This window comes from Rhinoderma darwinii, chromosome 1 (genome assembly GCF_050947455.1).
Source record: "Rhinoderma darwinii isolate aRhiDar2 chromosome 1, aRhiDar2.hap1, whole genome shotgun sequence".
Classification (NCBI taxonomy): domain Eukaryota; kingdom Metazoa; phylum Chordata; class Amphibia; order Anura; family Rhinodermatidae; genus Rhinoderma; species Rhinoderma darwinii.
The window spans coordinates 491,173,476-491,198,952 of NC_134687.1; the positions used below are offsets into that span (position 1 = coordinate 491,173,476).

The 25,477-nt window shown below is 41.6% G+C and overlaps 1 protein-coding gene across 4 annotated transcripts in view; it reads right to left on the reverse strand.

The window, feature by feature from the left end:
- TAOK3 (TAO kinase 3) overlaps positions 1 to 25,477 on the reverse strand; it is a 280,331-nt gene that overhangs the window by 171,758 nt on the left and 83,096 nt on the right. For all 4 annotated transcript variants that reach the window (XM_075835361.1, XM_075835369.1, XM_075835388.1 and 1 more), the window contains 4 exons: positions 2,460 to 2,666; positions 1,716 to 1,787; positions 1,524 to 1,625; positions 674 to 719 (listed from right to left, as the gene is read on the reverse strand). In XM_075835361.1, the coding sequence (XP_075691476.1) occupies positions 674 to 719; positions 1,524 to 1,625; positions 1,716 to 1,787; positions 2,460 to 2,606 (367 nt within the window). In that variant the 5' untranslated portion in view covers positions 2,607 to 2,666. The remainder of the gene's footprint in view (positions 1 to 673; positions 720 to 1,523; positions 1,626 to 1,715; positions 1,788 to 2,459; positions 2,667 to 25,477) is intronic.

Sequence of the window (25,477 nt, forward strand, 5' to 3'; positions counted from 1 at the left end):
GTACATTTTTGCACTGTATGCACATTGAACGGTGTGTACCTTCATGGTGTATTATACCGTAATGCTGTTATGTCTAATGCAAGCTTTGTGTTCAATAAAACGAGTTTTAAAAAAGAAAAAAATGCATATTCTCCCCTAGATGAATGCTCAGTCATGAGGGATATTTGAACGTTCAAATCTTCAGCACTTCGGATAGAGGATATGCATAAAAAACACAACAACTTAAATTCATTTGTCTCTTTATGGAAATAGTTAAAGTTGTATAAGCAGCTGTGGTAGTTGTAATATACACCTATAATTTGTAAGCTACATGTTACAATGGTGAAATTAGATGCTTGGAAAGTCCAGGGTAGTCATATAGTTTGCCATCTTACGTTGCAGATTAAATGTTACGGTTAAATCCCAAAAGTATTTTTAGTAGCTCAATAAGAGAAACATGAGTAAGCAAAATTATCTGTCAAAATAAAAGACTAACTCTTGTTACAATGTATATTGCTCCTACCTTTTTGTGACTACAGGTTTATATATATTATGGCATTACTGCATAGGTTTCAGTTACACATATATTATGATTTGCAATGTGAAGATGAAAAACAAGGATGTGTCAACCTGCACAATTAGATTTTACATTCAACATATGTTTTTAGAGGATAGCATGTTTTATTTCTCTTACCCTCTAGCAAATCTGATGCAGATCCCAGGCAGTATTCCATTACTAGCTGGAAAAAATTAAGAAAAATGTAAGAAATTAATATATGTGCAGGTATAAAATGAGGCAAGGTTGTATTATTTGTGCATTTTCAAGTTACGCGGCCCGTGGGCTCCAGGTGATCAATATAGCAACACTAATATTTAGACATTTAGACTAATGTTTAGACAGTGAATAGACATTCCACGGGATGTCTATTCACAATCTCTGCACTTCGTTACTCTGTCTGTGGCAGTTACAGCAGAGGAAGCGTAATCTCGTTGTAACCTGTCATTTACCGCGTAATCTCGCGAGATTACGCTTCCTCTGCTGCAACTATTACAGACGGAGTAACGAAGTGCAGGGATTGTGAATAGACATCCCGTGGAATGTCTATTCACTGTCTAAACACTTCAGTATTGTTAATGTGTTAGTATAAGACAGCACATAAGGATCTAAAAAGATCCCTATGTGCTGAGTAAATGAATGGAGAGGAGTGCAGGACACCGATTGGTCAGCGTCATACACTCCTCTGTACAACGCCCACTTGGTCTAAAGTAAAAACACGCCCACTTGGGCATTAAGCAACTCATTAGCATAAATCTAAAATTGCTAATAAAGTGGTGAAAATAGATCGTTTTTTTAAAAATAAAAAGCATTACTGTCACCTACATTACAGCGCCCATCTCCTTATGTAGGAGACAGGGCACTTATAATGTGGTGACAGACTCTTTAAGCAGCTAGCAGCAAGTTTCATCTGTAAGAAAAAAAAATAGAAATGACATTAAGTAAATTATTTCTGCAGAAGATAGTGAGTAGGCCCCCCATTACTTACCCATGCTGTATGATCTTTTAAGTAGCACCCCTTGTACTCTATTGTGTTCGGGTGTTTCAGCTGCTGTAGAAACCTGACCTCCTTCAGTATGTCCTGCCATTTCTGTGAGCGAGAAAAAGAAATGTCAAGTTACCGGAGTCACTAGCCCCACACATGCCACTTCATGTGAAAAACTAAGTGACCGGCTCCTACCTCGTTCATTTGCTTGCCACTGTAGGACATCTTCTTAACAGCCACCACTTCATTCGTTGTGGAATGTGTAGCCTAGACAAATTAAAGGTCAAAAGGTTTTAAAGATACATCGCCACTTCCATATAAACAGCAGTGTTTCGAACGGTTCCGCTTCTAGAATAGGTATTTAGCACATTCATTAATGAGTCTATTTATCTAATTACGTATTTTCATATAATAAAAGGTACATAATAGAATATCATTACTGTTTGATGTATCAAAATATGCAAACACGACATTGATATGAACAGATCAGGCTCCTCTCACACTACAGTGAATAGGCTTCCATTTGACGTATAAAAAAAGATCCCGACGCACATGTTGAACATAGGCTGTGATAGAGCTGAATCCTGTGTGTCAGCCGAGAACCATTTACATGCATCGGCACCCCACAATAGTGTCGCACAGTGAGGGGGGTGTGATGGGATGACCGCAGCACCTAAGTTGTTGAACTGCCAGGATCAGCGTGATCGCCGATCCCAGCCATTGAAGCAAGGTGTCAGCTGTAATACACAGTTGGCAACTGCAGAGTATAAACCCCCTCTCGCTATGATGTACCGTGAAGGGGTTATATGGTTTAATATACCAATTCTTCAACTTTCAGGAACGTCAATCACATTTAAAAAAACAAAAACTATAATGGACGAGGACCACACCACTTTATTCGAAAATCTATGAATTGCTAATTATGGAAAGTCTTCTTACAAAGTAAACCGCTCCAAAGCTGCCATGTCCGATCTCATGCAGATCAATAAATATGGTCTCTGGATCATCTTTGCAAAAGAGGTCCGCTATGTCCGGATCCTTCAGCAGCCCCTTCTTCATCTTGGATGGGATCGTAATGTCACTCATCCTTTCAGTCCGACTTGAATCATGCTACATGGAATGTACATCTGGCTTGATGGCTGGTACCTAAAAATGAAAAAATGTCAGTGTAAGTAGCAAATACTTTTTTTTTTTTTAAAGTAATTATATACATACACACACTTATTTATCTATCCCATGTTTACTCTTTCTATAAATGGTATCAAAACCAAACTAGCCTTGTGTCTTAGGGGGAATTCACACAATTTTTTGACGAGTTTGACACGGAAACCGTGTCGGAAAACGCGCCAAAAAAAACTTCCGAAAATGCCTCCCATCGATTTCAATGGGAGGCGGAGTTGTTTTTTCCCGCGAGCGGAAAAAAACAGTCTTGCGGGAAAAAGAAGGGACATGCCCTATCTTCGGGCGTTTACGCCTCAGACCTCCCAATAGGAGGCAGAGAAAGCGTATTTCGTGTTTTGTTTTTTTTGCCCGCGGCGCTCAATGGCTGCGGGTAAATAACACCACGAACATCGGCGTGAAGGCCGAGCAAAATCTGCCTCAAAATTGCAAACCAAAGTCCAAATGCCTGCAAAAACACTGTGAACGCAGCCTTATGATTCATCACTTAAAGTTAAAATAATGTTTACCAATAAAGGTATCGCTATCAACAAAACAAAATTACAGAGTTGATGGTTCCGTTCCATTACACGTCATGGTAGTTTAGGGTCTCGGAGACAATAAGGAGAAGAGGTATATAACACTTAGTGGTGCTACCTGATATAGGACTTCGATCGGATTGATTCAACCCCTTCCCGACATTTGTCGTAAGTATACGACATGGAAAGCCAGTGCTTCCCGCAAAATGTCGTATACTTACGCCAAATGTTTGGCACCGGCTCAGAAGCTGAGCCGGTGCCATCATCGCTGGATCTCAGCTGTACACCGTGTTCCAAATTATTATGCACATTGGATTTAAGTGTCATAAACATTTAATTATTAGTTTTTCAATTAAACTCATGGATGGTATTGTGTCTTAGGACTCTTTGGATCATTGTAATCAATCTCAGACACCTGTGATAATTAGTTTGCCAGGTGTGTCCAATCAAAGGAAAACTACTTAAGAGGGACGTTCCACATTATTAAGAAGGCCACAGGTTTCAAGCAATATGGGAAAGAAAAAGGATCTCTCTGCTGCAGAAAAGCGTGAAATAGTGCAATACCTTGGACAAGGTATGAAAACATTGGATATTTCAAGAACACTTAAGCATGATCATCGTACTGTGAAAAGATTTGTGGCTGATTCAGAACACAGACTGGTTCGTTCAGATAAAGGCATAATGAGGAAGGTTTCTGCCAGACAAATCAATAGGATTAGGAGAGCAGCTGCTAAAATGCCATTGCAAAGCAGCAAACAGGTATTTGAAGCCGCTGGTGCCTCTGGAGTCCCGCGAACCTCATGGTGTAGGATCCTCCAGAGGTTTGCAAGTGTGCATAAAGCTATTATTCGGCCACCCCTAAACAATGCTCACAAGCAGAAACGGTTGCAGTGGGCTCAGAAATACATGAAGACTAATTTTAAAACCGTGTTGTTTACTGATGAGTGCCGTGCAACCCTGGATGGTCCAGATGGATGGAGTAGTGGATTGTTGGTGAATGGCCACCATGTCCCAACAAGGCTGCGACGTCCGCAAGGAGGTGGCGGAGTCATGTTTTGGGCTGGAATCATGGGGCGAGAGCTGGTAGGCCCCTTTAGGGTCCCTGAAGGTGTGAAAATGACCTCTGCAAAGTACGTAGAGTTTATGACTGACCACTTTCTTCCGTGGTACAAAAAGAAGAACCGTGCCTTCCGTAGCAAAATTATCTTCATGCATGACAATGCACCATCTCATGCTGCAAAGAATACCTCTGTCTCATTGGCTGCTATGGGCATAAAAGGAGAGAAACTCATGGTGTGGCCCCCATGTTCCCCCGACCTCAACCCTATTGAGAACCTTTGGAGCATCCTCAAGCAAAATATCTATGAGGGTGGGAGGCAGTTCACATCAAAACAGAAGCTCTGGGAGGCTATTCTGACATCCTACAAAGATATTCAAGCAGAAACTGTCCAAATACTCACAAATTCAATGGATGCAAGAATTGTGAAGATGATATCGAAGAAGGGGTCCTATGTTAACATGTAACTTGGCCTGCTAAGTTTTTTTTTGATTGAAAGAGCTTTTGATTTCTGTAAATATGACCTCCTGATGCTGCAAATTCAACACATTACAATTTTACTTCTCTTTACAACCTTTAAAATGTTTTGATCTCTGTTGTGCATAATAATTTGAAACAGTGCATTTTGAGTTTTTTTACTTCTAAAAAAAAAAATCTGTTATCATTAGGAGATTTGTTCAATAAAATTTGCATTATACTCCAATGGTTGATGGCTTGAAGATTATACTGACTGTCATTTGCATTGACTATTTAGGAAAATCAGCGAAAAATAACATTTGCATAATAATTTGGAATGCGGTGTATCTTACAGCTGACATCCGGCTGTAATGGCGGGGACCGAAATTAGCTTAGATCCCCCCCATCAACCCCTTCAATGCAGCGTTCAAACGTGATCGCTACATTTAAGCTGTGTGCAGCTCATCGGAACCCCAGCAATGAAATTGCCGCGGTTCCGGTGGCTGCAATGGCAACCGGAGGCCTAATACTGGCCTCCCGGTCTGCCTAGCACGGAAGCCGGTCTAAATCTGCCCGGCGGCGGAGCCTGATCGTCTTCCGTAGCCGCCGGCAAGATGGCGCCGACTCAGGAGCTGATCGACCCGGCGTCATCAGCGGTGGAAGTCAGCTGTATGTTACAGCTGACATCCACCTGTAACGGCAGGAAGCGGAGCTAGCTCCGATCCCTGCCATTAAACCCTACGATGCAGCAATCGAAAGCAATTGCTGCATCATAGCGGTTACTAGCAGATCGCCAGCCCTGACAGGCAATCAGGACTGGGGACTGCTGCTAAGGCAACAGGAGACACAATGGCCTCCTGCTCTGCCATTACGGAAGCCGATTTAGGCCCCGCCGGGAAGCGTAGCCTAATCGGCTTGCTGTCAGTTAATAACGGACAGATCTAATACATTGCACTACGTAGGTAGTGCAATGTATTAGAAAAAAATAAATCTGACAGTTGGACCGTCAAGTGTAAAAAAAAAAACAATTAAAGCAAACTATAAAAGTTTCAAGTAATAGAATAAAACACAATCGCCCTTTTTCTCTTATCAAGTCCTCTATTATTGAAAAATAATAATAAACCATATATATTTGGTATCGCCGCGACCGTAACGACCTGAGGTATCAAAATATTATATTATTTATTGCACGCGGTGAGCAGCGTAAAAAAAAAAAAACGTAAAAAACTTTACCAGAGTTTCTGGTCACTTTGCCCTACATATATTGGAATAAAAAGTGATCAAAAAGTCGCATGTATCCAAAAATGGTACCTATAAAAACTATAGCTCGTCTCACAAAAAATAAGCCCTCAAACAGCTCCGTCGACAAAAAAGTTAAAAAGTTAAGATTCTCACAACTTGGCGACAGAAAAATACATTCTTTTTACAAATGTAATTTTATTGTGCAAAAAGTTGTAAAACATAAAAAAGTTCTATAAATTAGGTATCGCCGGAATAGTACTGACCCGCAGAATAAAAGGTAATATGCAATTTATGACGAGTGGTGAACGCTGTATAAAAAAAAAAAAAAAAAAACTAAAAAAAATCTATGCCAGAATTGCTGTTTTTTGGTCGCCTTGCCTCCCAAAAAACAGGATAAAAAGGTGATCAGAAAGTCGCATGTACCCCAAAATGGTACCAATAATAACTACAGCTCGTCCCGCAAAAAAAAGCCCTCATACCACTACGTCTATGAAAAAATTCAATTAGTTAAGGCTCTAAGTCAGGAAATAAAAAATATGCAGTTGTGCAGCCTGAGGGGAACATTTCTTCTTTTTCAAGAGGTGATTTATCAAGGACCTAAAATTAGGGAACCAGGAAGGGGAGAGCCCAAACATATCTGCTAGAAGCGAGGGTGCCCGTATTATACCAGGACAACACTTTCCCAGCAAAATTCCCCAAACTGCAAAGGTGCGGAGTGTGGACCAAAAGGGGCATAAGACAGAATGCCATATATCAGTGCAACACCGGCCTGTGCAGAAAGGATTGCTTCACAGCGTAACACACATATATGGATCATTTTATTGTTTACCCTATTATTATATCACCTGACTATGCCCCTGATATACTCTGCCCGGCTTACATGTACTCCCACATTATAAACGGAAACACCAGCAATACTAAAAACAAATCTACTACCAAGCAAAATCCACGCTCCAAAAGCCAAATGGCGCTCCCTCCACTCTGAACCCTACAGCGTGCCCAAACAGCAGTTTCCTTCCACATGTATGGCATAGTCATACCCGGGAGAACCCTTTTAACCATTTTTGGGGTGTGTGTCTCCAGTGGCATAAGCTGGGCATGACATATTTGCAACTGAAATGGCATATCTAGGGAAAAATATACATTTTTAAATTGCCACATCCGCAGCGCATTCATTTATGGAAAAGACCTGTGGGGTGAAAATGCTCACTACACCCCTTAATAAATGACTTGGTGTGTAGTTTCCAAATGGGGTCACTTCTCAGGGTTTTTTTTTTTAATTATTTGACATCTGAGCCTCTGCAATTGTGATCCAATACTTTGTAAATCGCCAAATTAGGGCTCAATTTTACATGGTACTCTTTCACTCCTGAGCCTGGTCGAATGTCCAGGCAAAAGATTAGAGCCATATGTAGGGTGTTTCTAAAACCGGGATACACCACATAATAATTAGAGGGCTGTCTTGTTATGGTGGAACAAGCTGGGCACCACATATTGGCATATCTATGGAAAAAATCCCATTTTCACTCTGCAACATCGAGTGCACACTAATTTCTACAAAACACCTGCATGGTTAAAATGCTTACTACACCCCTAGGTAAATACATTGAGGGGTGCAGTTTCCAAAATGGGGTCACTTCTGGGGGACTTCCACTGTTTTGGGCTCACAGGCGCCAGAAACCAATGCAGCAACATCTGCACTCCAAATGGCGCTCCTTCCCTTCGGAGCCCTGCCGTGTGCCCAAACAGCAGTTTATGACCAGATATGGGGTATTGCCGTACTGGGGAGAAATTGCTTTACAAATGTTGGGTTCTTGTTTTCCTTTATTTGTTGATAAAATGAAAAATTTTGCGCTAAAGCTACGTCTTATTGAAGAAAAAGGATTGTTTTTATTTAATTTAATTCTAATAAATTCTATGAAACATCTGTGGGGTCAAAATACTTACTACACCCCAAGATGAATTCCTCAAGAGGTGTAGTTTCCTAAATGGAGTCACTTTTTGGGCAATTTCATTGTTTTGTCCCCTCAGGGGCTTTGCAAATGTGACATGGCCTCTGCAAACCATTCCTGCTAAACGTTATCTCTAAAAGCCAAATGGCGCTCTTTCCATTCTAAGCCCTGCCGTGTGTCCAAACAGCCGGTTATTACCACATGTGGGGTATTGTTTTACTTGGGAGAAATTGCTGTACAAATTTTGCGGTGCTTTTTCTCCTTCAGTCTTTATGTAAATGAGAAAAAATTAGCTAAACCTACATTTTCTTTGAAAAAATTTAGATTTTTATTTTCACGGCCTACTTCTAAGAATTTCTGTAAAAAACCTGTGCGGTCAAAATGCTCACTATACCCCTAGATAATTTCCTTGAGGTGTGTCGTTTCCCAAATGGGGTCACTTTTGGGGGATTTTCACTGTTTTGGCACTGCAAGAGCCCAAACCTGACACAGTGCCTAAAATATATTCTAATAAAAATAAGGCCCCAAAATCCTCTAGGTACTCCTTTGCTTCTGAGGCCAGTGCTTCAGTCCAGTAGCACGCTACGGCCACATGTGGGATATTTCCAAAAACTGCAGAACCTCGGCAATAAATATTGAGTTGCCTTTTTCTGGTAAAACATTCTGTTATAAAAAAAAAATTGTATTAAAAATTTATTTCTGCAAAAAAATATGAAATTTGTAAATTTCACCTCTACTTTGCTTTAATTCCTGTGAAACATCTAAAGGGTTAAGAAACTTTCTAAATGCTGTTTTGAATACTTTGAGGGGAAAAGTTTTTAAAATGGGATGACTTTTTGGGGGTTTCTAATATATAAGGCCCTCAAAGCCACTTCACATCTGAACTGGCCCCTGTAAAAATAGCCTTTTGAAATTTTCTTGAAAATGTGAGAAATTGCTGCTAAAGTTCAAAGCCTTGTAACGTCCTAGAAAAATAAAAGGATGTTAAAAAAAAACGATGCCAATCTAAAGTATGGTGTGGTGTTGTTTGGCATAGCAAGCAGGGTAGCCCGCTCTATGAATTATCAAGGCGTCACAAATAGGCTTCTACCTGGCTATACACGTTGTGCCTCATGACGTACACACTATCCCTCCATGTTTCACTCACTTGCACCCCATTATCCATTTATTTCTATCGAGGCACTTCATTTATTACTGCCCCCTATATTTCACTTATAGTATTACACTTGCACACACACTATTCATTTATTATTTCTTACTACACATCCCATGCACCACACACCACTCCCCTCAAGACTAGTGGGAGTGGCTATTATTATTTAAAGCACCTGCTCGCCCTTTCATCAGCATTTCTGGCCTGGCTGTGTCCATTTGTAAGTATGGCCTTTTTCGGTGTTTTTGTATATGGGGGATGTTAATTAGCAACTATTTTGTGTGTTATAACGGCCTGTCTTACAAGCAGATACATTTAAATTGAGAAAAATACAAATTTTTGCAATTTTTGCGCTAAATGTTGGGTTTTTTCACAATTAAATACTGAACATATCGAACAAATTTTTGCCAGTAACATAAAGCCCAATGTGTCACGAGAAAACAATCTCAGAATCGCTTGGATAGGTAAAAGCATTCCGAAGTTATTACCACATAAAGTGAAACATGTCAGATTTGAAAAATGAGACTGTCAGGAAGGTCAAAAGTGGTTAAAAACGTACAAGTCCTTGAGCTTTGGAGGGTGGGGGTTAAAGGAAAGGTGTCACGAAAAAAAAAATGTTATCAATTTGCATTTAGTGTTTTATTATAAAATCTTTTATTTATGTTACATAGTTACATAGTTAGTACAGCTGAAAAAAGACACATGTCCATCAAGTTCAACCAAGGGAAGGGAAAAGGGAAGGAAAAATTTCTACACATAGGAGCTAATATTTTTTTGTTCTAGGAAATTATCTAACCCTTTTTTAAAGCCATCTACTGTCCCTGCTGTGACCAGCTCCTGCGGTAGGCTATTCCATAAATTCACCGTTCTTACTGTAAAGAAGCCTTGTCGCCTCTGCAGCTTAAACCTTTTTTTCTCCAGACGGAGGGAGTGCCCCCTTGTTTTTTGAGCGGGTTTTACAAGGAACAGGATATCACCATATTTTTTGTATGTGCCATTAATATATTTATATAAGTTAATCATGTCCCCCCTTAGTCGTCTTTTTTCAAGGCTAAATAGGTTTAATTCTTTCAATCTTTCCTCATAACTTAAATTCTCCATGCCCCTTATTAGCTTCGTTGCTCTTCTTTGTATTTTTTCCAACTCCAGGGCATCCTTTCTATGAACTGGAGCCCAGAACTGAACTGCATATTCTAGATGAGGCCTCACTAATGCTTTGTAAAGTGGCATTATTACATCCCTGTCCCGCGAGTCCATGCCTCTTTTAATACACGACAATATCCTGCTGGCCTTTGAAGCAGCTGATTGACACTGCATGCTGTTATTGAGTTTATGATTTACAAGTACACCCAGATCCTTCTCGACAAGTGAATCCGCCAGTGTAGCGCCCCCTAGGACATATGATGCATGCAGGTTGTTGGTACCCAGATGCATAACTTTACATTTATCTACATTAAACTTCATTTGCCAAGTGGACGCCCAAACACTTAGTTTGTTTAAATCTGCCTGCAATTCATGAACATCTTCCATAGTCTGAACTATATTACATAGCTTGGTGTCATCTGCAAAAACAGAAATAGTGCTATTAATCCCTTCCTCTATATCATTAATAAATAAGTTGAATAACAGTGGTCCCAGCACTGAACCCTGGGGTACACCACTTATAACCGGTGACCATTCAGAGAAGGAATCATTGACCACAACTCTCTGGATACGGTCCTTGAGCCAATTCTCAATCCAATTACAAACTATATTTTCTAAACCTATAGTCCTTAATTTACCCATTAGGCGTCTATGGGGGACAGTGTCAAATGCCTTTGCAAAGTCCAAAAACACTAAATCCACAGCGGCCCCTCTGTCTAGACTTCTGCTCACCTCTTCATAAAAACAGATTAGGTTAGTTTGACAACTTCTGTCCTTAGTAAAACCGTGCTGGCTGTCACTTATAATGCTATTTATTGTCACATAATCCTGTATATAGTCCCTCAATAGCCCCTCAAACATTTTCCCCACGATGGATGTTAAGCTTACTGGTCTATAATTACCCGGGGAAGACCTAGAGCCCTTTTTGAAAATAGGCACCACATTTGCGCTGCGCCAGTCCCTTGGCACTATACCAGTCACTAGAGATTCTCTGAATATTATGAAAAGGGGGACAGAAATAACTGAACTAAGCTCTTTAAGAATTCTAGGGTGTAACCCATCTGGTCCCGGAGCCTTGTGCACATTTATTTTATTTCATTTAGCTTGGACCATCTCTACATTCATCCAATTCAGTATATCAACTGATATATTAACAGCACTGGCACCGGCTACATCAGCTGCTCTTTCTTCTGTTGTATATACAGAGCTAAAGAACCCATTTAGTAACTCTGCCTTCTCTTGATCCCCTGTGATCAACTCCCCATTACCATTATCTAGGGGTCCTACATGTTCAGACCTTGGCTTTTTTGCATTTATATGCTTGAAGAATTTTTTAGGATTTGTTTTACTATCCTTGGCCACCTGCCTTTCATTTTGTATTTTTGCTAATTTTATTACATTTTTACAGATTTTATTAAGCTCTTTATATTTTACAAAGGCTACAGCTGTACCCTCAGATCTGTATTTTTTAAATGCCCTTTTTTTGTCATGTATTGCCCCTTTCACAGAAGGTGTAAGCCATGTGGGGTTTAATTTGAGTCGTTTATACTTATTACCTGTAGGAATAAATTTTGCACTATAATAACTCAAAGTAGATTTGAAAATCTCCCATTTATCATTTGTTCCATTATTTAACATTAGTTCTTCCCAGTCTATATCCTGAATTGCAGCCCTCATCCTGGGGAAATTGGCTTTCTTAAAATTAAATGTTTTTGCCCTCCCAGCCTGCGTTTGTTTTTTACAGTATAAGTAAAATGTAACTATATTGTGATCACTGTTACCGAGGTTTTCACGAACATTGACATTCCCAACAAGATCTGCATTATTAGAAATGACCAGATCCAACAGAGCTTCACCTCTAGTCGGGTCTTCCACAAACTGGCCCATAAAATTTTCCTGCAACAGGTTGAGGAAATGTCTCCCCTTTGCAGTTGAAGCCGAACCATGACACCAATTAATATCCCGGAAATTAAAATCTCCCATTATCACTACAGTACCCGCCTGTGCAGCCCGCTCCATCTGTTTATATATCTGACCTTCCATCTCCTCAGTTATATTGGGGGGTCTATAGATTACACCAAAAGTAATTTTTTCAGTGTTTACCTCCCTTTCTAGTTCCACCCACAAGGTTTCAACCTCCTCACAGTCTTCACCCACTATTGTCTCTTTCACACTCGCCTTCATATCACTTCTCACATACAGACATACACCACCACCTTTCCTATTTGTCCTGTCTTTACGAAAAAGTGTAAAACCCTGTAGATTTACAGCCCAGTCATGTGAAGAGTCCAGCCATGTTTCAGCAACACCAACTATATCTATATTTTCTTCCAGTATCAAGGCCTCCAGCTCCCCCATTTTGCTTGCTAGACTTCTGGCATTTGTGAACATACACTTTAACTTGCCTGTCAGTTTTTCACTTTTATTATCAGAAATGTGATTTGACATTAATCGGTCCTTTTTATTTACACTGATGTTTTGTAACGAAAGGATCTCCTTATCTTGTTGTCTAGTCCTCTCCCCACATTCTGTTTCTCCCCCCACCAATATAGTCTGACCCCTCTCTAACCTGGCTACCCCTTTTTTTTCTACATTGACCTCCCTCCTCAGCCCTAGTTTAAATACTCCGCCACCCCAGCTAGAATTCTCTCCCCCAGCACAGCGGACCCCCTTCCATTTAGGTGCAAATCATCTGCAGAATACAGTTTGTACCCCAATGAAAAGTCAGCCCAGTGCTCTAGGAACCCAAATCCTTCTCCTCTACACCAAGACTTCAGCCATGCATTTAACTCCCTAAGCTCCCGCTGTCTTTCCTGTGATGCGCATGGCACAGGCAGTATTCCTGAGAATTCCTGTGTGTGTTTGTTTTGTTCTTTTTTCTAACTTTTACTTCACTATGGGGGCTGCCATTTTGTTTTTCATCTCTGTATGTGTCGATTAACGACACATACAGAGATGGAATACGGCAGCTACAGTGCATAGGAGTCAATGAACGGGAGCCGTTCCATTGACTTTGCTCTATGGCTCTGTCCTGCGCAGACGCAGGTCAGAGTCACACAGAGCAGAGCAGCTGTTTGCAGGGAGAGAGCAGGCGCCATCTTGAAGACCAGCTGCACTGCAGGTAAGATGTGTGTCTCTGCATGTCCCACTCTCTACCTCACAGACCCCCACTCTCGTGACCCCCGACGGGCCCCCCCCACCCAACGCCTCCCCCCCCCCCCGACGCCCCCCCCCTCCCTTGTGTCAAGGACACACGATGAAACTGTACTGGGAAAGCCCTGAATGGTAAATGTCTCTAGTTGTGCTGAGACTGTTTGGGGATGTGACTAATGAACCTCTCAGTCTCAGCACAACTAGAGAGATTTATCGTTCAGGGGTCTGGGAAAGCTGGGTGACCACCATTAGCCCTCCTACTGGAGTGTGAGAGGTTCATTAGTCACATCCCCAAACACTCCAGTAGGAGGGGTAATGGTGGTCACCCAGCTTTCCCAGACACAGATATAACCAGGAAAGGGCTGGATGGACGGGCTGAGGGTGCACAGGGTTTTTGGTGACCCCCTCTGTCATGTGATCGGACCTAGGTTACCGGTTCATCAGACGGGGTTCATGTGACTATAACTCTGTCCATAACAAGAGACAGTGCACTCACGACAAGCCCTGCCCTCATGCCGTAGTTGTGGTTCTGTCTGCGGTGATGGCGGTGGGTGGCTCTGACACCCGCCTCCCCCGTCGGGTCATCTCAGGACAGAAGGGGTGTCCGGATTGGAGACACAGCGCCGCACCTGTCCTCAGGTTTTGTCTGGTATTGCAGTTCACCTCCATTGAAGTGAATAGGACAGAGCTGTAATACCACACACGACCTGAGGACAGGTGCGGCGCCATGTTTTCCTGGACGACCCCTTTAAGACTTTTCCCGTGTGTGTGTGTGTGTGTGTGTGTGTGTGTGTGTGTGTGTGTGTGTGTGTGTGTGGCAGAGTGGAGTGTGCACGGGCGCCGCTGATACTTCATAGCCGCTTATCAGCGGTTTTGAAGAATCAGCGGTGAGCACCCCCCCCCACCCCACACACACACACACAAATCCCCCAAACACGCAAAATCAAGTGTAATCAAGCGTTTTTTGTGTGTTTTTTTGCACGTAAAATGTGCAAAAAAAAACATGTCAAATACACGGCGTGTGAACGGGTCAACTGAAAAGTCATTCACTTCACTTTCATCATTCTAAGGCTGGGTTCACACAACCTATTTTCAGGCGTAAACGAGGCGTATGATAGTCAGTTTTTCATGGCCATTTTGCATCAGTCTCCAAATTTTCATCCATTTCCAGTCCCTCTGTCCGTTTTTATTGGCAGTTTGTCATCAGTTTTTCATGACCGTTAAAAAAAAAACAAAAAACAAAAACAGATGGATTTCATTTTTTAGGATTTTTTTGTCCCAACCCCCTGATAACACCACAGTGCCCATGTAGACAGTGCCACTATGTTCCTGAAGATCGTGCCACAGTGCACACTGTAGATAGTGGCCACATAGTGCCAATGCCCACATATAAAGTGATAGTACCCACATATAAAGTTCCAGTGTCCACATGTAAAGTGCCCACTGTAGATAGTGCCATAGTATCCACATAGTACCACAGTGCCTACATACAAAGTGCCAGAGCCCACAGTGCCCATGTAGATAGTGCTACACCCCCATATAGTGCCACCGCCCTGTAGATCGCACCCCCCCCCCCTCTGTAGATAGCGCCACTGTAGCTCCCTGTGGGATCGGAATCCCTCTGGCCGGGGACTCCTCTCCTAGTGGGAGCCCCTGACATCTCTGTCCATAAATGGACAGTAATGTCAGGGGCTCCCTATAAGAGCGGAATCCCCTGCCATAGCATCGGCAGCGCTTTGGCTGGGGATTCCGCTCCAGGAGTAACCCCTGACGTCAGTGTACATATATGGACACCGACGACAGGAACTACTCCTGGAGCACAATCCCCGGCCAGAGCAGGCTACAGTGGCACTATCTATAGTGGGTGCTATCTACAGAGGGGTTGGTGCTATCCACAGGGGGGGTGTCAGAGGGATGATTAGCTGTGTATAAAGAACCCTAGAGGTTTAAAACGTGCAAGCGTGGTCCCGGGATTATGATTTTAATTGTTTTGTTTTTTAAAATGACTAAATAAAACCTATTTTTTTTTTTTTACAAGAGTGCTGGATACACCATTTTTTCTTCTCTCATTGCCTTGTATACCTGCTGTCGACTAAGGACTTATTTTGGGATATCTCCGAGAAGCTTTATCATTCGCACCGTGGTCTTGACTAAAACGCATGGACTAACGCAGTGGAAACGCAGTGAGCGAACGTTTGTTTTCTATTTTTTTCAAATGTAAAAGGGCTTCCCCGGGCTCAGCGCTCAAAGTAGCGCTGAATCCGGGGAGCCCTCGGCAGGATCAGGTTTAACCGGTCGTTACAAGGATTGATTCCTGAAAAAAGGCCGTTAAAAACTGATCCATTGAGTTCTATGGGAGCCATTGGGCCGCGAAAACTGACAAAATTAGGACATCCTATTTTTTTTACGGTCAGTATTCACGGGCCGTTAAACAAAAAACAAAACAAAAAAAAAACTGAATGAATACACCCATAGAACTTCAGTGTTCTGAAAAAGTCATTTTACCTGTAGTAGCCACCATCATTTGCATTTTTGAATAGTTATGGTTTGTTTCTCACCGGAGAAATGGATACTCTAAGCCATATTTCGGCTTGGTACTGGCTAAACTAGAGTTCAAAGTCTGAGGAATCTCCCTATTCATCACCCTGGATTCCTATGTCACGGTCCCCAGAAGAGTCCCTGATTGGCGGCAGACGCTCTGTAGCGAATAACTTACATGGAAGTCAGAAACATTACTAGGGGTTGTCAACCGAAGAGCAGTCAGAATGCAGCAAGTCAGAAAAGGAGATGGAATAGTAGTCAGGCCAGGAATTAATACAAGGAGTGGAACAAGAAGTGATCCACCACTATCCAGATGGTAGTGAATCTGTGAGAAGACGACAAATCGGTGATAAATCCCAATGAGACCTCGGTCCAAGGTTCAAATAGAATGGACAGGGGCTTGAGGAGACCGGGTGGCACTTGCCTTGACTGTTTGATTTGAGCACAGGTGTTGAAGGGGTACTCCTTGCATTTTTAACCACTACTTGTCCCCATTCTAGGCACTAATCGCATCGCATGAGTAATGTGCTAGCAGAGTGGACTCCAGGGAGTCCTGACAACAATGAAAAATAATCTTAAGACTACAAAAAGACACGAATAAAAGCAAAAGGAAATATCGGTAGCACCCAGAATACAGTTTGTATCGATGATATGTGCCCAGCGTGCTTGCCGTCTTAGTTTTTGGACACACTAAAGATACTCCAAATTTTTGGGGTCAACGAAGAGAAGAGAAGCATGTCTTGTGATGGCAGAAGGCTTGAACAGCAGAAGCTGGCCAACCTCGGGTATTAGTCCCAGTTTGGGTTAGGGCAGAAACGGGATAGAAATGTGAGAACTGAGAGAAATGTGGAATTGACAAGAATAGATTGGAAATCTTCGCAAAGCCTTCAGAACAAAATTGGCCTCAGCCAGTGGAATAGCAGAAATCTTGACTGGATCGATATGAATGCCCTTAGAAGAGAGGATATTGCTTAAGAATGGACGCTTCAATTTTCAAACAGATATTTCTTCAACTTCGCATATAGAGAATTCTGTCAGAGTCCAAGTAATGCAGATCGGACATGAGAACTATGAATTTTCAGATCTTGGGAGTAGATTAAAGAGGTCATCTAGAACATTCCTAAAAGGGTCATTTATTAACTGTTGGATGACACCAGGGCCATTGCAGAGACCAAATGGCAACAGCATGTATTCATAGTACCCATACCAAGTATTGAAGGCTGTTTTCTACTAGTCTTCCTCCTTGATCTCAATCTAATTATATGCCACATGCAGATCCAACTTGGTAAGAAAAAAATTATAATTAGCTCTCTTGATGATATTAAACAATTCTGAGATCAATATTAGCGGCTATCCGTTCTTAACAGTGACCTTGCTTAGTTCACGATACTCACTGCATGTCCTCAAGGTTCTATTATTGATGAAAAAGCATATGGCTCCGGTCGCGGGAGAAGATTCATGAATATACCCTTTCTCCAAATTCTCGTTGATCTAGGCTGTGCTCGCCTCAGATTCTGGAAATCAAGTCTCTGGACAAGGGAGATATTCAATAAAATTTCCTGCTTCATCTGAATCCAGAAAGGCCATAATGGACTCAAAGAGATTGGAAACTAATGGTAAAAGGAATGACAATTTTATCATCGGTGAAAGAGAGAGTGTCAGGCCCAAGGTGATGTTCCCCCCTCCCTTCATTCCTCTGCTAGTACTACCCACTTTAATGGGATTGTTTGGAGTAGTGACTGGTGGTTTATTGAAGGTAGGAGGAGCTAGAGATTGGGGAAACTAGTAGGTTCCTTTTCCCGAGATCATACTTTGGTAGCCAGGGGTATCAAATGAAGTGCAGAAAAAAAAAAAGTCAAGACCTGCCAGTGCATTTTTTATATGACCAGATAAACCATAGAATACAACCAAAGATTCATTGTTCCAGGCCAATTCAGACACCACAATGCAAAATTTAAGAGCATATTGGCCGACTGTGGAGGAACCTTGCTTTAGATGAAGAAAAGCCAAAAACAGCCAGGTTCTCCAAAAGGTTGACCGGGAGGACACCATTGGATCACCAAGTTCCCATAGGGAGGAGGCCAAAGCCAGAGCCTCTCTCCAGCTAGCAAGGAAGTACATGGTGTACTGGTTAATTAAATCATGATAGTCCTTAGGTTCCCTATTAAGCCGGGGAAGAGCAGGTAGATGCAGTGACTATAGCAAAATGGCAGGCACAGGAGGGGTGGCTGTCTGCTGGAACGCAGAAGCTGCCAATGTCTCAGGCATTGTGAGTTGCAAAGTGTCCAAGCAAGCCAATATTCCCTGAAGTGCAAGGACAATCACTGGTTGGCAATTCCATAAACGTCTACTGGCAGAGATGTAGACTTCACAGTGCTTTTGAGATCCCTGGCCTGCAAAGAGTTTTTAAGTTTCTCACCGGAGAAGTTGAAAACTAGGGGTTGTCAACGGAATAGCAGTCAAGATGCAACAAGCTGGAGGAGGAGATGGACGCGTCGTCAGGAGTCAATATTAGGAGTGGTACCACAGGAACCAGGCGTCAAATATAAGGGAAAATACAGGAGCGCAATCCAGGAATGAGGCCAAGGTCAAGTTTAGGTCAGAATCAAAAATTGAAGCCAAAATGTACAACAATACAAGACAATACAAATGTACAAGAACAATAGCCAAACAAAGGATATACCTTGATACAAATGCAAGGTACACAAGTTGAAGTCACCTTTAAATAGGCCACCAAGTCTGACATGATCTTCAAGGGTCGGCTGCCTTGGGCAACTAAACACCATCCAAGCAGAGAAGGAAAGCCTGCTGGATGGGGCTGAGGTAGAAGATAGAAGCTGTCACTGGAGAGGAGGAAGCGTCTGAGAGAACTTGCTGTAGGAACAGTGAGGTGAGTAACCGGCTAGTGGCAGCTAAAACACAGACTTTTCATAATTCTGCCAAAGAACATAACAGATGTATACATTTTTGGAAATTACAGCCATTTTCACAGGCTCAAAAGTAATTGGACAAATTAAAGAGCACCTTTCACCTCCACATACATGTGCAGCATGTAATGGGGAGAGCTGTGCAAACCCTGGGGCACTTTACATTTTTTTTTTTATCTCCCTCCGTTATTTAGATATCAGTGCCATTATATTTGGCGCCCAATATTTAAATAACCCCCTGAACAGTCAACGGGGCAAATACTGGCAAGGGGGCGTGTTACTATGGCTGTGACACTGTCCAATCAGATACGGACAGTTACAGCCATAGTTACATTTGCTTCTGGCTTAGAAGAGGCAGAGTGGGCAGAGTCAGATCACACTGCACTTGCTCTGCCCTATCCTATATCGAAGTGCAACAAGTGATAGATCAGTGAACTTCTGTAATCACACTGTGCCATGTAGCTTCAGCCGGTCTCCTCTGACTTCTGCTAGCGATAGGTTTCTCGATGCCAGTTTTTACACATGATGCAGTGAGCAGCATCTAATAGAAATACACTGGACTCTCTGCACACTCAGATAGTATAGACCATTAGTGTGATTCAGGTCTTTTTTTATATATAACTCTGCAGCTAATCATTGTAGGGGCTCTCCTATTATGTCGCTGCACTCCTGCTCCCTTAGATAGGGCAGAAAGGATCTCTTCAGCAGCTCTATATGCATGGGGGACATATAGAGAAACAATGAGGGAGGAGCTGGATGGGGAGGGGAGGGGTATCCGAGCTCCCAGGAGGGATTTAATTGGTGATGATGTAATCCTGTAGTTCACAAGAAGTCAGCCACATAGGGGAGACCGACCTCCTGTCTACACATGAGAGCATAGTCTATTCTGGTGGTCAGACTGAGATCACATGACACAGCAGCTCATAATGAAAGGGTCAAAAATGGATAGATGCAACTGAGCTGGATAGAAACAAATGACACTGCTGGAATATTGCTGGTGAGTTAGCACGATCTGTGAAATTAAGAAATTAGCTTATTTAACCACTTCCCGACATCCGCCGTATATATACGGCGCATGCCGGGTGGAGGAGTATGGAGCGGGGTTGCGGGCTGAGCCCGCTCCATAAAGCGAGTGTGTCGGCTGTGTGTTACAGCCGACACTTCCGGGTAACGAGCGGGATCCCGCTGGTCTAACCCGTTAAATGCCGCGGCTAATAGTGACCTCAGCATTTAAATGTCTAAACGTTACAGCGACCCCCTGTAAAGTTCCAATGCCCCCCCTGTGGCAAGATCAGGGGGTGCCGTTGGTTGGCCCTAGGGGGACAAGTAAAAAAAACAAAAAACAAACAGTAAAATAAAGTTTATTTTAACCCCTTCGCGCTCAGAGAAGTAGTATTCCGCCCCGCTAAGTGCATCGTTCGCGATCAGCAAATTTCACCTCCACTTTGCTTTAATTCCTGTGAAATGCCAAAAGGGTTAAAAAAGGTTCTTAATGCGGTTTTGAATACTTTGAGGGGGTCTAGTTTTTAAATTGGGGTGTTTTATGGGGGTTTCTAATATGTAGGCCCCTCAAGCCACTTCAGAACTGAACTGGTACCTAAAAAAAAAAAAAAAAAAAAAAAAAAAAGGCTTTTGACATTTTATTGAAAATGTGAGAAATTGCTGCTAATGTTCTAAAACTTGTAGCGTCCTAGAAAAATAAAAGAATGTTCAAAAAAATGAGGCCAACATAAAGTAGACATATGGGGATGTTAATTAGTAACTATTTTGTGTTGTATAACCATCTGCCTTACTGCACATTTTTCAAAATTTTCTCAATTTTGCTATTTTTGACAAATAAACACTCAATGTATCGACAAAATTATACCACTAACAAAGCCCAATGTGTCACGAGAAAGCAATCTCACAATCGCTTGGATAGGTGAAAGCATTCCAAAGTTATCACAAAGTGAAATGTCAGATTTGAAAAATGGGCTCTGAGCCTTAATGCCCAAACTAGGCTGCATCCTTAAGGGGTTAAAAAAATAAAATAAAATAAAATTACATTTAAAAAAAGTAAAAAAAAAAACCTTTTCCCATGAGCACAACATAAACAAAATAAAAAGCTAACATAACTGGTATTGACACGTCCGTAAAAGTCTGAACTATTACAATATATAATTATTTAGTCCGCACGGTGAACGCCGTAAAAAATTAAAAACATTAGAATTGCTTTTTTTGGTCACTTCATCTCCCAGAAAAAATGAAATAAAAAAAGAAAGAATATGGAGACAAAAACTCAATTTTAACAATCAGTTTTTTCCTTGTAAGGCCCCATGCCCACTTCAGTCTTTTCCTTCAGGGTGCTATCCGTTTGTGTCACGGATAGCACCATGAACCCATTCATTTCAATGCGGCCATGCACACTTCCGTTATTTTGATGGATCCGTTGTTCCGTTACATCAAAAGTAGAGCATGTCCTACTTTGGTCAGTGATTCCGTGACCGTGGGGCCCATAGAAGTCAATGGGTCCGTCAAAAAAAACAAAAAACGGACGGCACACGGAAGGCTTCCATGTGCCGTCTGTTTTTGATGGTACCATTGCCCTAGCAACGGCAGGGCGTGCCAAAGTTCACAGACTGGGACATAAGACAAGTTCAAATAAAGTTCAATACCTTCAGGTTTTTTTTTTAACCCCTTCCCGCCGCAGCCCTTTTTCAGATTTTCATCTTAGTTTTTTCCTCCCCACCTTCCAAAAGCCATAACGTCTTTATTTTTCCGTCGATATAGTCCTATGAGGGCTTGATTTTTGCGGGACGAGTTGTCGTTTTTCGTAGCACCATTTATTTTGCCATATAATGTACTAGGAAGCGGGAAAAAATTATTTGTGGGGTAGAAAATTTTAAAAAAAAAACTGATTCCTCCATGGTTTTTTGCGCCCCATTTTTACGGAATTCACTGTGCAATTAAAACAACATGTTAACTTTATTCTGCGGGTCAATACGATTACGGCGATACCAAATATATATAGTTTTTTCTATATTTTACTACTTTTACAAGTAAAAATCTAAGCGTAAAAAAGAAAATTTATTTTGTGTCGCCAAATTCCGAGAGCCATGACTTATTTTTCCGTCGATTAAGTGGTGTGAGGGCTTATTTTTTGCGGGATAAGCTGTAGTTTTTAATAATACCATTTTGGTGTAAATGTGACGGTTTGACCACTTTATTTCATTTTTTATGGGAGATTAGGCGACCAAATAATTGAGATTCTGGCGTTTACAATTTTTTTTTTTTTTATGGCGTTCACCGTGCGGGTTAAATAATGATATATTGTAATAGTTCAGACTTTTACGGACGCGGCGAAACCAATTATGTTTATTTTTTTACTATGCTATAGGGGGAAAATGTTTTTTTTTGTAACTTTTAATATATATATATTTTTTTTTACACAATAAAAAAAACACTCATTTTTACTTTTTTCATTAGTCCCCCTAGGGGACTTCAACCAGCGATCGTTAGATCGCTTGCATGATATACTGCAATACTAATGTATTGCAGTATATCGTGATTCTGACAGGCATCTATTAAGCCCTGCCGGAGGCAGGACTTAATAGGTGTACAAAGATGGCGGACCTGGGGGTCTTCATTAGGCCCCCAGGCAGCCATAGCAACCATCGCCCCCCCCCCCCCGATTGCGTTGCAGTGGGCGAGATGAGCTGTTAGAGGGGGTCGCCCCCTCTTTCTAACGATTTAAATGCTGCGGTCTCTGTTGACTGCGGCATCTAACGAGTTAAACTAGCGGGATCACTGGCATCGTATGAAGCGGGTTCACTCAGTGAGCCCGCTCCATACTTCCCCTACCCGACTTTGGCGTATGGATACGTCAAATGTCGGGAAGGGGTTAATGGAAACACGGAAGTGAAACGGAAGCACAACGTCCGTTTGAAACAGAAACACGGAACGGACACGGAGTACACACGGATACCATAACGGACACACGAATCTGTGAGAAACGGCCGTGAAAATGGTGATGGAAGTGTGAATGAGGCCTAAAAGTAGTAAAACAAAGAAAACGATATAAATTTGGGATCGATGTTATCGTATTGACCCGCAGAATAAAGTTAACATGCAGTTTTTACCGCACAGTGGACGCCGTAAAAACAAAACCACCCAAAATATTGAGGAATCGCTCTTTTTTTCCCTATTCCACCCCACATATATATTTTTTCTCATTTCCCACTAAATTATATGGTACAAAAAATGGTGCATAAAAACAAGCCCTCATACGGCAATATTGATGGGGGAAAAAGAAACAAAAAAGTTATGGCTTTTGGGAGGTGGGGAGGAAAAAACAAAAGTCAAAACCCGAAAAAATGCTACGGAGGGAAGGGGTTTTAACTATAAATAGAAGGCTTAATAATACTTGGATGAACAGCTCAATGGCTGCCTGAAGTCTGGAACCCATGGACATCACCAAATGCAGTTTCCTCACTTGAGGCTTAGCCAGGCCTTAACTGCAGCCGCCTTCAGCTTGTGGGTCTTTCTGGATTGCTTGGTCTTCGGTAAGTGAAAGGTATGCTCAATCAGGTTGGGGTCAAGTGACTTGGCCATTAAAAGAATGTTATTTCTTGGGTGTTTTGGGACCACTAATAATCTGTACTGTAAAGTGCTGCGCTATTAGTTTTGCAGCATTTGAATCTAAGCAGATCCCAGTATTATAAACACTTCAAAAATGTTCCTGCTACTTTTATCAGCAGTCACCAATAAACACCAGTGCCCCCGTTATATTGGCAGCGATATATTTCCATGCCATGATACTACCTCCATCATGTTTTACAGATGTAGTATGCTTCGGATCATGAACCCTTTTATTCCATTCTCGCTGTTTTCTTCCCATAATTCTGGTATAAGTTCATCTTGACTTTAACGGTTTAAAAAAAATCTTGTTCCAGAACGGTGTGGCTTTTTTCTCTAGAAGTTTTCTAGCCAAGTCTATTCTGGCTTGCATCTTGAGATAAACGCTCCGTATTTACAATCATGAAGACGTCTCTTGAAATTTGACTGACAAGAATAAGCCTACCTCCGGAAGAGAGTTCTTGACACGGCTAGATGTTGTAAAGGGGTTTTCTTTACCAAGGAAAGAATTATACAGTCATCCACTTTAATTGTATTCTGTAGTCCTTCAGGCCTTTTGGTGTTGATAAAACCACCAGTGCATTCCATCTTTTTAACCCGTTAGTGACCGCCCATAGGTGTTTTTATGGTGGCCACTAACGGGTTTTATTTTGATGCATTAACCTTTTTACGGCGCTGCATCAAACTAAATAAACGTAGCTGGGAGAAGTTAAAGCTCCCTGCTCTCAGCTACCTCCAGTAGCTGAAGGCTGAGAGCAAGAGCAGACCTGCATGAGCGGGTGGGATCGAAATCGGTATCGTTCCCGCCGTTTAACCCCTTAGATGCGGCGCTCAATAACAAGTGCCGCATCTAAGTGGTTTTGGTGGGAGGGGGCTGCCTCTCTCACCATACAGGCACCACGCGATGCGATAGCGGGGTGCCGTTGGTTTCTATGGCAGCCGGGGGCCTAACAAAGGCCCTCAGATCGTCCTCTAGTGAATGCCTGTTAGGATAGAATATATATATACACACATTTGGTATCCCCGCATCCGCAATGACCATAACTATATAGCGATTACATTATTTAGCCCGCACCGTGAGTGCCGTAAATAATAAAATAAAAAAAACATACCTAGAATTGCTGTTTTGTGTTCATCCTGCCTCCAAAAACGGACAAAATGTGATCAAAAAGTCGCATGTACTTCAAAATGGTACCAATAAAAACTACAAGTTGTCTCGCAAAAAAAACAAAAAACCCTCATACAGCTGCATCGGTGGAAAAATAAAAATAAGTTATAGCTCCTAAAACATGGTGACGCAGAAGCAAATAATTAAAAAAAAAAAAAAAAAGTGTTTTTAGAGTGTAAAAGTAGTAGTATCGGGTTGAAGGCCTCAGACACTCATCTAATTTTTGTTTGCCCTTGTGGCTAGAATGGGAGTAATGTGGGATGACTGGAGAACTTGGTTGAATGGTGTGTGCATGTGTGTTCTTTTAGTTGTTCTTAGGCATTTACTGTGGTCACTTATTCTTATCCTGATTAACAGCAAAGTGTATATACTGTGTTGTGATACACCTTTCTTTGTCAACTGCTTTCTCTGAACTATTAATATATTGTAGACATTGTTGCCAAATAATTTTTGGGTTGGTAATTACGTTGTATTTGTATTTACTTGTACTATTCTACTTATATATTAAATTTAATAAATAAAACCTTTCATAAAAAATGGAGTGTAGTAGTATCTTCACAATCGTAACGACCCGCTAAATAAAGTTATGTAATTTATACCACACCGTAAACGGCGTAAATTCAGGGCTCACAAAAAGTGGTGAAAATTGCTGGTTTTTTTTTCTATTCCTCCCCCCATCAATAAGTTATATATACCCCAAAATGGTATTAAAAAATAAAAAACTGTTCCCGCAAAAAACTCCTTTGTACAGCTATGTCTACGCAAACATATATAAAAAAAAAAAAAAAAAAAAGTTATAGCCATTTGAATGAGGCGATGGAAAAACATAAAATAGCTTGGTCATTAAAGCCTAA